At 43.5% G+C, this 15,200-nt stretch overlaps 1 protein-coding gene across 3 annotated transcripts in view; it reads right to left on the bottom strand.

Annotated features, from left to right (window-relative positions):
* The window catches only part of SUFU (SUFU negative regulator of hedgehog signaling), a 101,409-nt gene that overhangs the window by 23,360 nt on the left and 62,849 nt on the right, over nt 1-15,200 (bottom strand). For 2 of the 3 annotated variants that reach the window (XM_074831164.1, XM_074831166.1), the window contains 4 exons: nt 14,252-14,408; nt 12,618-12,729; nt 1,757-1,891; nt 146-284 (listed from right to left, as the gene is read on the bottom strand). In XM_074831164.1, the coding sequence (XP_074687265.1) occupies nt 146-284; nt 1,757-1,891; nt 12,618-12,729; nt 14,252-14,408 (543 nt within the window). The remainder of the gene's footprint in view (nt 1-145; nt 285-1,756; nt 1,892-12,617; nt 12,730-14,251; nt 14,409-15,200) is intronic. The other variant, XM_074831165.1, reaches the window with a different exon arrangement.

Genomic DNA, 15,200 nt, shown 5'->3' with positions numbered 1-15,200 from the left:
TACTGAAAATATTATGCAAGAGCTATAAGAGATGTTGCAGCAGAAAACACAGGTTTGTTGCGCTTTTAAACCACATAAGCTCTTAGCAGGATCATTTTCAGGACCCAGTAAAGGAGGAAGGGGAAGAAAAAGGAAGGAGGCTCACTTGTAACCAAGGTCCATGTGCTGCATAGGGGTGCTCTTCTGTAGCAAAGGCTCCTTCTACTCCTGTTGATACAAACGTGATTGCTGTGTCCCCTGTAATACTTTTATATGTAAAGTGCCGTCCATGTAACAGCCTTCCCCTGGGGAATAAAATATATGTATGTGAATTGAAAGGGTGCAAGCAGCATTCAACAGAATAATGAAGATATATCACTACAGCTTCTGCCATCAGCATGGGAAACCATTTTGAAGGCAGCAACTATTAATTTTTCAGGAATATATGAATGATTTGCTCCACAAAGCAGGTCACAAGCCTCCTTCTGAGGCAAGGAGTTCCTCTTTATTTCCCCCCTTAATCTCAGGGCCTTGTTACAGAACTAGAATACATCTAAACCCCACTGCACGCCTATCCCCATGATGAGGTGCTGAAGTATGTAAGGGCAGGGGACTGCCAGTCTTTCAGTGAGATGAAAACTGCATTAGAGAATCCAGACACCACATCATGTGGGAATATGAAGATGCATTTCTAAGCAGGCTCAGCGGTGGGACCAAACTTAACTACCATGACAATACCTAGTAATCCATTGTCCTGACAAATGTAACCTGTTTTAACTTAAGCAAATGCCTAGAAAATATACATACATGACCATCCATGGTATCACTTCCCTTTTTTTCATTCAATGCTTTCCACAGGGAAAATCATGACTCTGGTATTTAGGCTCAGAGCATGTGTGACATGCATGCATGGCTTCCAACATGCAAAGGGGAAAACTTCAGGTAAGATATATAGCATCTAACAGAGTCACAGTTGCTTGATGAATTACTGCTAGTCAGCTGAGCTGTGGTAACTGATCAGGACAGACTGTTCACGCATTTGTGATGCAAAATAAAATATGTTCATGTTAACTATCCCATTGGTTTCTCAACAGGCACAGGCGAGTGTGCACCTGCTGCTGCTAACTCTGATATTACAGACATGTAACTCATTAAGCTAAAGTAACCCAATCACCTGCAGTCATTTGTCTCTACCCCACAGTTCATCTTTATGTTAAGGACTGCATTTGCCACAGGTATTTTTAAAAATAGTTCTGACTGAAATTGTGGAAACCTAGAAAAGTCACTTACAGTGGCATGCACAGCTTGAGCCTTCAAAGGACAATGTGTAGAGTATGCACAAAATGTTTTGTTCCTTCAATCATGCGAGAGACATAAATTGTCTAAAAAACACACTTGCATGCATAAACTGCAAACAGGCTTTGCACAACCACTTGTGCCTGAGTCCATAAGCCAGAATTAACGTCAGAGTTTTCTTTGACAGAATATAGTAAAACATCCCTTCTTTATCACAGCATTAGACTAATAAAAAAATCCCTGTACTAACCCTGTCCTATTTCAGCACTCTAAATACACTGTAGGATATAAAAAGAATGAGAAACAATCTTACCACGATGAACACACATGCAAAGAATCATCTGTTTCTAATGTGTTCTGGCAAAATATCTCAGCTCTAGCCTTTAAAGACCCATTGCATGCATGTCTGTATGGTGAAACAATGCCACAAGGCAAAAGTGGCATGTTAGCGCAAGCTGAGGAGGAGGATGGCTTCACTCACCTTAGACAGAGGGGAATGAGCGCTCCGGACTCCTGGTTAAATTTCAGGTGTACACTCTCCAGCTGTCTCGTGCGGATTAGCTCATGAGGAATGATAGCTGCTGAGCTCTCGCTTTCTAAACTGTCCTTACGGCTTCTAAGAGATAAAATGCACATATTTAGGATCCCTGTGCTGTGTGTTATTTCTGCTGTTTCAGAGCGATTGTGCGAATATTGAAGGACACAGGAGCAAACTGTTATGAAGATACATCTGAGTCTTCATCACCCCTACAGAGACACAGCCTCCCTCAGACTACCAGGCCCAGCATGCAGCTCTTCACCTTGAGTTGATGACCTAGAATCTGAATCGGTGCACACACATCCCTTCCCAGTATACAAGAAATAAAAATTTCTGGAAAGAACTGGAGCAAAACTACACTCTCCAAACCCCCAAACCACTATAAAATGTCTTGAAAGAATTACCAGGTGTGCCCTCCTTCCCACTTCTGCTTTTTCTTCAGGATGTTTTAGGCAGTGGCCTGCAGGAAAGAGTTGTCCAGTCCCTTGTGCCCTTGCTCAAATATCTTTGAGGTCTGAGGCATCCCTACAATTGTCTCCAAATCATCTCTTTGCACAGTTCAACCAAAAGATTTTGAGAACGCTCTGCTTCCACCAGCATCAAGTGTAACAGCCAAAAGATGGACTCTACAGGCGATGAATAGGACATCCGCAGATCGTTTTCCTTTGTAAGTGGGGTTGCTTTAAAACAATTCAGCTTTGCTTTCTCATTCATTTCTGTAAGACCAGCATATTGTGAAGCTATGACTAAAGGTTATGTTGTTACATGATTATGAACTTTGGCAGACAGAATCCTCTAGATAATCAAACTGGTATATCTCAAAATACTTGACCATAAACACTATGTGAGCAAAGAGCATCAGTGTGATCCCTTACTTGATAGTCCAGAACAAAGAATGAAGGTGGGGTTTTACAATTTTTGCAGATGACATGGATGGACGTGATGTGTCTGATATGTGAATTATATTTTTGCCACCTGGCGTTCCACACGAACATAATAGAGGTAAGACTTTGTTAAGTTTCTATCCAGAATCACCAGAGGAGGGGCACAGGGAAAGCAGGAGGGAACTGAGAGATGCCACATTGCAATGTGGTTCCATCGTGCCAGACAGACCAAAAGACAAACAAGGCTATCAGGCTGTGGCTCCATTTGGGAACACTGTTACAACAAGCCTGGATCCTTCCTCCACCCAAGTGGAGCCACCTTTAATGTACATCTGGAAATGATTGTAAAGAAACAGCTTGACCCTCATAAGCTGACTTAGATCACACATCTACTTGATTTTACATTTGGGTGCCGTCCCAAAATTACTCCCATCTACCACACACATAGCAATACAGTTCAGTGTGGCTTCCAGAGCAGATCAGCCTATTGCTCCTGCCAGGTCACCTAGTCCCAGGTGAGCCTTCACCCAGGCTGCTGAGCTGCCCACTCTGAAATGAGGATAGGGGCTAAACTCTGATAATCTCACAGTGCTGTCCTGCAAATACTCTGCATGGCCAGGTCAGAGACACCCAACAAAAAAAAAAATATCAGGGCAGCTCAGCTCCCTGCAAGATTAAAACTGTAAAACACATCCCATGTTCTGCCTTAGCAACACAAAAAAGCAGTAATGGACCCAGCAAGGACACAATAGGTCAGGATACTGGGGTGGGCTGATGGACCGAAGTCAGCAGAGTGTGAGTCTGGTAGGTTAACCCTGGGAGCAAAGACACAACATGCTTTGTAGTCTATAGGTGGCACTTAAAGCTGTGTTTAGTCTACTTCAGCAAACATTTTACAGCTCTTTGTAGGTGGGGTCTTCAAAGAGGGGAATGGCCAGCATTTTGCAGGCTGATTACCTGAGAAGTGCAGTTACAGTTGATTAATGATCAATTGACCTTAAGCTAAGCTTTGCTTCAACTTCCTTATCAGATCTTATATACACAGTGAGCTGTGGGAAAGTCAGCCTGTGGTCTACCCCTTCCAATCATTCATTTATCTATCCCTACCAAAAGGGTCAGCCATTAGCAACGCATGATTTTCAAGCAGGCCATAAGCTTGCACTTGTTAAATGCAGTTCCAGAGTTTATGCACCCTGGAGCAGATCAGGAGTTTTACAGCAATGTTATTGCTACAGACAAGAGACTGTGCCCTTCTCACCTGGACTGCCTAAGCGTTCCGGACATGTCCCATAACACAGCCTCCCAGGCAATCGCTGCTGTAGGTTCATGCTTCGGAAGGACAGACAGACGCAGGACACTTCCCCATACCTCTGGACTCCAAACCACCTGAGCTGAAGGTGGGTTTTTAGCTTTCTACCATTCTAGCCAGTAAAGCTGCTAGCACAATGGGGCCACAGTCCGGAGAGGAAACAGCCTCCAGTTGTTAATGCAATAATAGGAATGACGACAATATTCTGGAGGCAAGGGGCAAAGCTTTCTAAGTCTTATTAAAAACAGCAAATGCTGTTTGTCATTACACGCTCAAGAGATGATGTTGACTAATGTATAACTATCAAACGGAACTGTCATGACTTTAAGGCTGTCAATAATTATGACTTCACATTAATAAGTAACCAGCCCTTCTGTCAAAAAGGTGAAGGAGTGAAGCAAAATGGTAGTTATTACTTTGAATGACATGAAATTATTAATCTTTTCCACAAAACTTTTCCAAAATAGTCACAGTCTCTGTATTTCTTGTTTCACTTTAGTGAAGCTCACACAATTTCATCTATTTAAAGTTAAGGGCAAAACTTTAATAGCAGAAATCAAATAACCTTCTATCTAAGCTATACCCTTCTAAACAGAGTTGTGTGTTGTGGCCTGCACGCAACACATCAAGAGGCCACAGCGCCATCATTTTCAGACTCTGGAACATGTCACATGACACAGGGACTTGGCAAGACCCATTAAAATTCTGTCTTTGGGAATGGAAATCATTGTGCTGACCCTTTCAAAGGGTGATGGCCCAGATGAAGGGTCAGCAGGACTTCTAGGTTGTTGTTAATAAGAAGTTCATGTCATAACACAGATTGCCATCCACAGCTTGTAGTTTTCAGCCTCAGAAGAAAATGTAGAAAAAGTTTGCTTTCTAACACTAACATCCCTGGTTTTACGACTGTCAGTTACCCGTAAGCCTTTGCTTCCTCCACCCCATCACCAAATAAATCAGCAGCAAAAGCCCGTGGAGTTTTACTTGTTATGACTAAGATCTAGCTGACTATCACGTAAAATGTTGCAAACTTTGTCTATTCCAGATTTAATACTTCATCCAACCCACACAAAAAATTCATGTTTCTCAGTGTCCAGAAAAAACAAGTCTGCAAAAGCCAGGGCTGCTGCATTAGGAAAGGCAGTAGATTTAAATGGAAGCAGCATGCCGGAAATGCCCCACTTTAAGGACTGCACATCTCGTGTTTTGTGAAACTGGAGGGGAGTTGGAGGAGATTAAAGCACATTTCCCTCTGATTGGGAGCTTGTGGGAGGTGTAAACGTGGGCAGTTGTCAGATTAATTCTTTAGATGATTACATTCTTTTTGTTTCTTTAAAGCTGTTTGTAGTTGGGTTTGATGTCTCCTGTTCTGGGCAAGTGTATTGCTGCAGTTACCAAGGTGACTTTAGCTGACTTTCAACTATTTTTTCCAGCTTCAGTTTCTACCAGTAGTCTGCTTCTGGGTAGAGGAGAAAGGGAGGAAATTATATTTGTTGTGGTGTTTTTTTATTTTTATTTTTAAATCTCATAAATGCTGATTAACAGTCCCTGAATTTAACCAAAGCTTTTTTTTTTTTTTTTTTTTTGAGAGAGAGAGGGGTGGTCAAACCGTTGCAAAGGTGTCCAATGTGGCCTGCAGCTTCCCCAGACCTCTGTCAACAGGGAGAAGAGGCCTGATGAGACTACACGTCCCAGCGTGCTGTGCTCCTCCTCGATGTGAGCAGCCACACGCTGGAACCTGTAGCCTCCCAGGGGCTCTCTCTTTGTATTAAAGATGAGGGTGACTGCAACCTGATTAATTTTATGCCAATTAGCAGCAGCCCGTGGGGATCCTGGAAGATCGCCAATGCAATCACTGGGTTGCACAAAGTTTGGATGTCCCCTCCTTATAAGTCATTCTCAAGCAACCCCACTGGCTGTTATTTTATGGGATTCAAGAATAACCAGGTTGATCGGATTAAGAAAGGTTTATTTATTCTTGCATTTGCGTTTTGCTTTATGATCAGAGCACTTGATCTCATGGATCTGTCACGGAAGGAGGTCTCAGTTCCCTTCCAAGCTCTGTTGCTGACATGGAGCATAATTTTGTTGCATTTCCAAGTTACCCTCCCAGGTACCGAAATCACAAAGGACATGCTGCTGGAAACTGGCCACGACAGGGACTCCTTGTAGGAGTGGGTGCCCACTGCATCACTAACCTGAGTTACAGTCACTGCTCCCTTTTTCCTCAGTACAAAACCCAGCACCATGAGTTAGAAAATGCAAACTATTAGTGCAGGCTTACACAGCTGGGAGAGAAAGGCAGAACCACTCGCCCCCCCCCCCCTTTTTTTTTCCCCTCCTTTCTTCCCTTCCCAACTGTGGCTATTTCAAACCTCCTCACTCCCTAATGAAGATATGGTCAAAGATCACTTAAGCACCGGCAATCTTCCAGTGTCTTTCCCACAGCTTCCCCTGAAGGGCAAACCAGCAGTTGTGGGAAAGAGCCCTAAGCATCTTGGCACACAGAGTTTCGGCACACGTCACAGACACACAGAGGCAAGTGCAGAAACAGAGAGGACACGGTTACACAGCTCCTGCTGTGGTCACACCAAGGCAAGACTAGCTCAAGTGCTCAGGCCTGGGTGCTCACCACCCTGGTTAAACCGGACAGTGATGATGTTCTGTGTGCATTTCCTGGCACAGAAGGGCTCCAAGGACAATGCCAGTAGCAACAATCTTCTTGCCACTCACATATCCCTTTGGAAAGCTGCATAATAACTACTGTCAGTGCTTGCAGGGGTCAGGCTGTTCCAGACCTGCAGCTGAACTGGGATTGAGAGATTTAGGCTGTGCCACTGGCACTCTGCAGACTCATGGGCAAAGTCAAACAACTCTTTTATGCTTCAGGTTCCCCGTCTGTAAAACTGAGACATTTTTCCACATACGGGTGTTGCAAGGATTAAGTCAATGTTTGCAAAGCACTTTTGGATTCTTAGATGGGGAAAGCTATGCAGAAGTGCAAATTATTAGCATTGTGACTGCTCTGTACTTCTACTGACACTGGTTTTCCAGACATTTGCTTTTCTCGTTCGCAGGCTTGTCACCCAGCACTCAGTCTCATGCTGAGAGACACTCCCTAAAGTATATCGCCTCCCCCCATTCAGCATTCCTTACTCAAGCAAGACACCACTGAATGGCGTCTCGATGAGAGAGCATGCCTAAATAAGCAGGACTGGATTGGAAACTTACTGCTTAGTGGTTGCAGAATCAGAAAGTCTAGCCAGAACTAGACAGTTTCAGAGAATGCTGAAATGCTCTCCTTTATGTAGAAGTTTGCCTCCAAGAACTGAAGACAGGAAACCAGCTACACAGACAACAGCTCCCCTCCGCCCAAGTAAAGCAGCAATCAAAACCCAGTGCAACTGGGAGAAGCAAAGTGCAGACTCGCCTTGAAGCAAATCCTACATCTTGGTATTACCGTCAGAGCTTCCTCAAAAATGCTGCTCAGATGGAGCTTGTTAATGTGCATTAACCCAATGCTGCTCACTGAAAGGAGAAATCAGCATGCCCTATTTACCAAGTCAGAGGAACTACATGGGCAGTGGACTCCCAGTCCTGCAAGTGGTGCCACTGTTACTCTTGTGCTCCAAACCAGGCACATGGTTTGGGGTTATCCCAGGAGGACTTCTGGAGTGACACAACTCCTCCCTCTTTCCACAAGGGAAGGGCAACAACCTGAGATGCTCAGGGTGCAGTACACCAGAAGGTCACAGCCAGGACAGTCCTGCCAGCCCCACCTGCCAGAGGGTTGTTCCCTGCTCTGTTTGCCAGGAACCTGCCTTCATTTCCCTGCACAGCTGGAAACTGTTCAGGGCTGGATGGAATTAGCACACAGGCACAGAGCTACCATATGTTCAGGTCTCCCTAGACTCAACCTGTCTTTCTGCCTGGAAATTGAATGCAGATGGGATTTGAGGTCTCTGCGGCACTGACTGTGGGTCCCTGGACAAATGATCACAGTGCCTGACAGGACCAGCGCACGTACAGTTATCTGGGAAAACCCAGACAGAAATATGGGAATCAGGCATGTTGAACCACACCACTTTATCCTTCTTGAGAAGAGGGAGAGCAATTAACAGTAGAGAGATACTAGTAAAACCTTGTGTTTTGTCAAAGTAACACAGCCTTGGGAGACCTTCTTCCACCACTCAAGCCTCACCTTCAGACACGGGGGATGTGCATGGGCAGTACTTGAATCCTGGCACAACAAAATGTAGCAATTACTGATAATTTTAGCCTCAACATGTGCAGTAATGCAGTATGCTAGCTCTAGGTTTCTACTCCATGCTTCTGCTGACTGGAGCAGTAGAACAGTCTGAGTCAGCCAAGGGGCAGAAAAACATCACTTTCAGCAACACTGCATGATCAAGGGGACCCTTGAGGGGTGGAAAAGGTCAAGAATTCCCCTATCCAAACCCTGGCTCTCACTGCAACTGTGGCAAATTAACTCCTCTGTCCTCATCTGTAAAGTGGAGATACTACTCACCTACTTCACTTCACAGGAGAGCACAGGACTAATTGCCAGGGACAATTAAAGACTCGGCCCCACAACTTATTACATCAAGAAATTAAATAGCGAATGAAGCAAGACTCCACAAGTGTCACTGAACTTTGACATGTGGAGCTTCCAACCCGCTGAGGTCGTAACAGCAGCAGTGTTTATTCTGACATCTAAACATTCCCTATGGGTAACAGCTTGTTGTACCCAACAAGAGTGAATCTGCACAGTTCAGGAGACTGGAAGCCTGGCCTTTCTTGTCTGTCTGAGCAGCACCTACTAAGCTGATGGTTCCTAAGAAATACATAATGTGCCACTGTAAAGTACATTTGTATTCATACAAGCCTCATTCTTCCAAGCAGTAATCAAGAGTATTATGTTACCTATGGTCGAAATGATTAGTGATGTTTCCAAAGATTAATTTACATGTTCTTTTGTTTAATGCATATGAACTGATTTAATGGCTGCTTATGAACTGAGCTAACAGTCATTTTGAGAAACAGATGTCCAATGCAGTTTTAAGCATTAAGAGTGCTTTTATTCATATCCTTAGGAGAAAAAGGGCTACACAGTCTACAGTAATAACACTAATGAATCAAAGTACTACAGCTGCCCAACAGGGTTTTGACAGAAACCAGCTTTTTCTCAAAGGAACTTTTTTTTTTTAAGGACTCCGGGACAGTGAACAACTGGTAATATGCATGCTTAACATGTAAGTATGTGCTTTGCTGGAGCCAGAACACTGAATCAAACCCTATCTGCAACCAAACAATGTGAGGCTTTTGCATAAGTGCTGAAAACTGTATCTACACAAAGACAGGGAAATCTGTATGGAATCTGGATCCTCCACATTTTATACAAATATATATTTGAAAGTTTGAGTGTTTCTGATACTATTTTGTCATACTGAATACAGAACAGGTTGTCTGCTTTAAACCCTGATAGATTATTGTGTGTGGGTGGTAGGGTTAGGATAAAAGAAAGGAAAGAAAGCTACTAGGAAAGCAGTTGGTGGCTTCAAATCTATCATAAATAAACACATTCCTCTTCTGTACAAAGTCATTAGAGTCTGTGTCAGGCTTTAACATCCTAACGTCAGCTGGGTGCAAATTTGATGGCCTGGGGTTCTGCAGTGCTCCCTATGGAAAGTAGATTTGGAACAATTTGCCATGCCCCAACGGAGCGTTTCTGTCAAGTTCCTGAGAAGCCTCTAACGCACCAGTTATTCACAGGACCCTTGCAATGAACCACGGGTTTGATATTTTATGGTCTGGTGTGTACAGTGCAGGATATGATTACACACAAGCCTGCTTCCCATCAGCCAGCACCTTGTAATCGTTAATGTATTTATCCTTGTGGTGCCTCAAGAAGATGACACTGTTGTTAGTCCCATTTTATAGATTCAGAACTGAAGCTCAATAGCTAAATGACTTGCCTTTGATTACACAAGATTTACAGTGAAGGACAGAACTGAGTCCCAGCCCTAGCAGGCCCAAGCAAGGATTGCACCAGGACTAGATCTATGTGTAGAGCTGTCCTTCATCTCAGGTGCTTCTAAGTCTTATGAAATTACTGTATCTACACTCGGTTTTGTGCCTTTTGTGTCTCAGCCTTTTCCACTGCAGGTACCTGTAGGGAACATAGATGCAGATATATTACTACATGCAAATGATGAACTCCTAAGTTACATCCCTCTGCAGCAGCTGGAGATGAGAGTCTCCAGATCATGCTCATGTACTTAATAGCACGTTGAGCAACTTTGCTCAAACGCGTAAGACATGCTGAGACAGTGTATTAAGAAAGGCTGAGACCTAGTAAGATCTTCCTCTTCTGCTTCATCTATACCACACTGTGCTGGAAAATATGTTGACTGGCAAGTTTTGCCCACAGTAAGGGTAATCATCAGGTCCGATTTAAGTACCAGTTAGTTAGAGGTTGTGAGTAAACACTGCTTTCCAGCACAAAACCACCCCTCTCAGTATGGTCAATGCATTGAACAAATCCCATTGTATCCGCTACATGAATTGCGGAAAAAAAGCCACTGCATAACTAGAAAAAGACCTTTTCCAAACTCCTCTCAAAGTAGTAAGACAGAGGAAGAAAGTATTAGGACACACTGCTGTTTTAAGTTGAGGAGATCTCCTCTATTCTTCTGATACTATCATCAGAGCAACCACTGGCAAGACACAGCTGATAGCTCTCTTTCCTTAACTGAATTGCTGTTATGGAGAAACAGGCTAGCAATCAGTTTCCATAGTGGTAACCATAGAGCTCAGAGAAATGTATTGATCTTCTAGGAGGCAAATGCTGGGAACCACCATTCCTACCACTCAGGCTTCAGGTAGGGTGGGTGCACAGCTGCTACAGGCAAGAGAGATTTGCAAAGAGCACTGTCACGGATACAAGGCTCTGAATTTGACCTGCCTTCCTCTCTGTCTCAGAACAGTTAAAAACCCAGGTAAATATTTGTGTGCTTCATCTTAGACCTCTCCTAACCTTTCACTACTCTGTCTTGTGTGTATCTCTGTTTATCTTACCCTGAATAACGTAAAGCTTTCTTATCTAAGCAACAACTGCCTCCCAGCATTAAGGCTTACACATCAGCTGCCTCCCTGACCTGATGTACACCCTAAATGTTTCTGGCTGTCCCCAACCACTCTGAACTCAGAGCTTTTACTGGGCATGCAGATTCATGCAGGAGCCCAGCATCTGTGAGAAATCCTGCTCAGCACTTTTGAGCCTTTCAAGGCTGGGTGTGATTTGTGCAAATCAGATGGTATAATTTTAATTTTTCAGTGGGGTCAACGGGACCAACCAATGGTCCAGTGGGACCAACCTTCAGGCAGGGAAGTACTACTCAAAATCTGAGTCAGGTCAGAATCTGGCTCCATATAATTACTATATAGCAAAAGTAAGATTATTCCTAATGCAATAATAAAGCCACTCGAGATTTTTTTTTTTTTTTTTTATAAGCACCAATCTCTCACATTACTTACTAATACACAGCATCAGCAATTGACATAATACTTCCCCCAAAGGATTAGGCAACTCAGAAACATTCATACATAAGGCAAATCAGAAGTAACCCACAAAACGGAACAAGAAAGGACATCAGGGTCCTAACCAAGTATGAGGAATATTTTTCTCATGAAGTGCTTGAATCAAGAAACAAACAGGAATTGAAACAGAGCAGGATGCTGTCCCTGCCTGGCACTACAGGAAAGAGCTAATTTCATGATGATCTTTACTTTTGGAACAAGAAAGCACAAATGTTTATCAGAGACTAGGAAACCAAAGGAAATACCAAGATGAGAGAGTGCAGCTAAGATACATGCTTTTCTGTGTCATTTAGATGAAAACATCAAAATTGATGGGAAGACATTTAACTAGCAACTGAAATAAGCCTAAGAGGGGAAGGGGAGAAACCCAAAGAGATGGAAGTGCAGATACTGCAGATTGCTTGAAACCACAGGTAATTTCCTACAGATTCACTGAAGTCAAAAGTTACAAACGAGGAGCGATTTACAGGCCCACCGAGTCCCACTTAAATCACCTGTTAGCCTACAGACTGTTAGAGACTAGGGTGATATTGGCATGTAATCACTGTCGATACCTGCCTGCTTAAGCAAGGCAAGATCAAAGTCACTTAAAAAAGAAAGAAAGAAAAAAAAAGAACATTTTAACAAAAAGGTTTGCAATTATGAGCTTGAAAACAAAATGCTCTGGCAAAAATATCTGCGAACACTCATCTATGCCACCTAGCTCTTTGAATATCATAACACTGTTCACCACAATACATTTCATAGGGCTCAGTCGAGTCTGATTTCAAACACTGTACACCATGAACAGCAAGTTCTACAGAACACAGAGCCACTCTGCATGAACAAGGATTGTCCAAAACCCCCATCAAAACCTGCCCTCTTCTCCCTCTATCCTTGCACTTTGTGAGTATTTGCTGCTAGCGTTCCTCTCCCCTTGCCAAGTCTCTTCCCACCCAGCGTTAACTTTGTTTTCCACGCTGAGCTCTTCAGCCTCCCTCCTCCCAGCATTTGAGTGTGCAGTGAAACTTACGGTGCTCGGTCGTGGGTCAACCCGTTCTGTCTTTGTGCATTTATTGGAGGTAGAACAGGTTTGCTGTTAATCTCAAGCCCTCTCCGCAGAGTCTCCCTGATTTGCTCTGTATCTGCAAAGAGAATTTTTTTAAACATGATTTAGAGTCCCCAGAAACGTTACAGACACAAGGAGATGTCGGCTTTTTTTTTTTTAAAGGCCCATTTCTATGGTGTGTTTCATCTAAACTCTTCAGAAAGAAATGAAGATGCTAAGGGTGAATTCTTAACAGCTCTTCCTGCACCTTAGGAGTTATTTCACTTTATAAAGTCAGCTTGAATTCTCTTGGTTTGGGCTGTGATGTTATGTCAGGCAAGGAGGGCTGGAACCTTTGGTACTGAGTCCTCCCGATGAGAAAATTATGAGTAGCTTTGTATCCTTTCATAAATGAGGTGTTTGCTGTTTCTGCAGCTCTCGGAGAACCTCCTGACACTTTCAGCCTTTGTGCTGGAAGTCACTTTCCCCATTAAGCATAACAGCAATTTGTTCCTTTACTAAACAAGTGTAAGGAGGTTCCTGAGTTTTTGCAATTGGCTTTGCAAATCTGTTGATTAATTTACAACAAGAGTCACAAAAGAAAGGAATTTTATGCTGGGCAAACTTTAGCCTCAAGCTCACATTTGAAAATAAACTGCAAATGATGCAGTTCAGATGCAGCCTTTTCACTTTTCCATTCTCCTATAATGTTTAATGGCCAAATACTTTAATAGGATACTTTCCTACCTTTCTTAGAAGTCTCCTCATCTTTTTCTGAGAAACGTGGGAATTGGGTAGAGAAAAAATATCCAAATTATTTCAAAATCTTTTGAAGGATATACAAATATCATTATGTATACCTCTCTTGGGCTTTTCATTTGCAGAGCTGAGGGAAAATAGCCTTTTTAGATCCAGTGCAGTTCAAAATATTTGCACAGAGCCAGAAGGAACCCTATAAGCATTTAAATATTTTTTTTCTACCCTGGACTTAAAAACAAGTAACATACCATTTCTGTGGAAACCATTGTTAATTCCAGGAAATCTCAAGTCCTCAAATTTTACATTGCTTCACCCATTTGAAAGGTAACATGCATAATTTCAAGCATATGTAATGTCTGTGACATCTGTACCCTGAGATGGCATCTCATTGCAAAGGGGAACTCCACCGTATTTTATTTCTTCTTTCCAGAGTTCCGTATTTGCAAGAATCACTTGAGTTCAGCTACAGCAACATGCAGTGTCAGTCCAACTTGCCACCCAAGAAGTGACAATGTTAATAAGGAAACACAGCCTGGGAAAATGCAGTTGCTTCACCTTGCAGATGTTTACAGTCCTGGTTTCACACAGCACTTAGTTTAACTTTGCAGATCTAGATTAGAAATAGGCTAAAAACTGAAAGAAACATTTAGACAAAACAACGCAAAGATCTCTTTTCATCTCTCCTGCCATCCTCAAAGAGGCCACACCAAAATTCATGTCACTCCTGAGATATACTGAGCCTTCCAGTAACTGTGGTGTTACTGGGAGCCCCAAGATGCTGCATGACTCAGCCCACTGCCCAGGCCTATCAGAAAACAAGCCGAAAGGCCATGACAGCGACTCGGCCCAGGACCTCTTACCTTTCCCAGAGAGCCGCCGCGGCTGGGTCCCAATGCAAATGCTTCTGCTGTCTTCGTCATCCTCCGGGGGCCGGCTGAGATCATCCCAGGCACATTTGGCACTCACTCCACTCAGGTTTGAGCCATCTGTCTCAATCCCTTTGTCAACTCTCTCCTGCTTGAAAAGATCCAAAACCCCCAAGACTTTTTTGGGCGTGGCTTGAACCTGAGCTGGAACCCACTCTGGCTCAACCCAGCCTTTCGCAGCTCCTGCATATACCGCCTTCACAGACAGTTTCCACTCTCTGTCCCCCGTGCTTTGATGTATCAGCTAACAGTGACTGCACGTTGAGACAAATCAGGGCACTGGTCTAAACTGGAACAAACCTTTTCCACAGCAGGTTGGTCTGAACTCCTACCCCTTTCCCCACTGCTTCACTATGTTGCCCTGGCAGGCACAAAGCAGAGAAAGAGAGAAGTGGAAATCAATGGCCTGGGGTATGCAGGGTTGCTTCTTCCAGTGTTAGCTCGGGTTTACATCAACTCAAAGTATTTATGACACTACATACTCCTGTACAAAGCACAGCCTGATAGTCTATGTATTATATGTCAATGATAACAAATCCCTGAATAACTAAAGTTCTCTTCCCAAGCTTACCAAGGAGTCCCACAATGGAAACAGCTTACAGAGAGACTCATCGTTCACAAAAGTTCGTCATTTGCAAGCTGCCCAGACAACCACTGCTTTTTAACGTGCTGGGGTGTTCAGTAAAGGACAAGCGTGCAAAGAGTCACAGGTCTGTTCACAATGTCAAAGATTTTGCACAGCCTTCTCTATTGGCAAAATACACAAACTCCCTCCCTTGCAAGTTGGACCTTCCAAGCATGTAACCACCGTTTGGGTCTTGGAAGGTGTCACACACCAACCACATGCAGCTGGATGCTCTCAGACACCATGCATTTTCTCAAG

The sequence above is a fragment of the Strix aluco genome, chromosome 7 (genome assembly GCF_031877795.1).
Source record: "Strix aluco isolate bStrAlu1 chromosome 7, bStrAlu1.hap1, whole genome shotgun sequence".
NCBI lineage: Eukaryota > Metazoa > Chordata > Aves > Strigiformes > Strigidae > Strix > Strix aluco.
The sequence above is the reverse complement of the archived record's forward strand: the minus strand, read 5'-3'. Positions and strand labels throughout refer to the sequence as shown.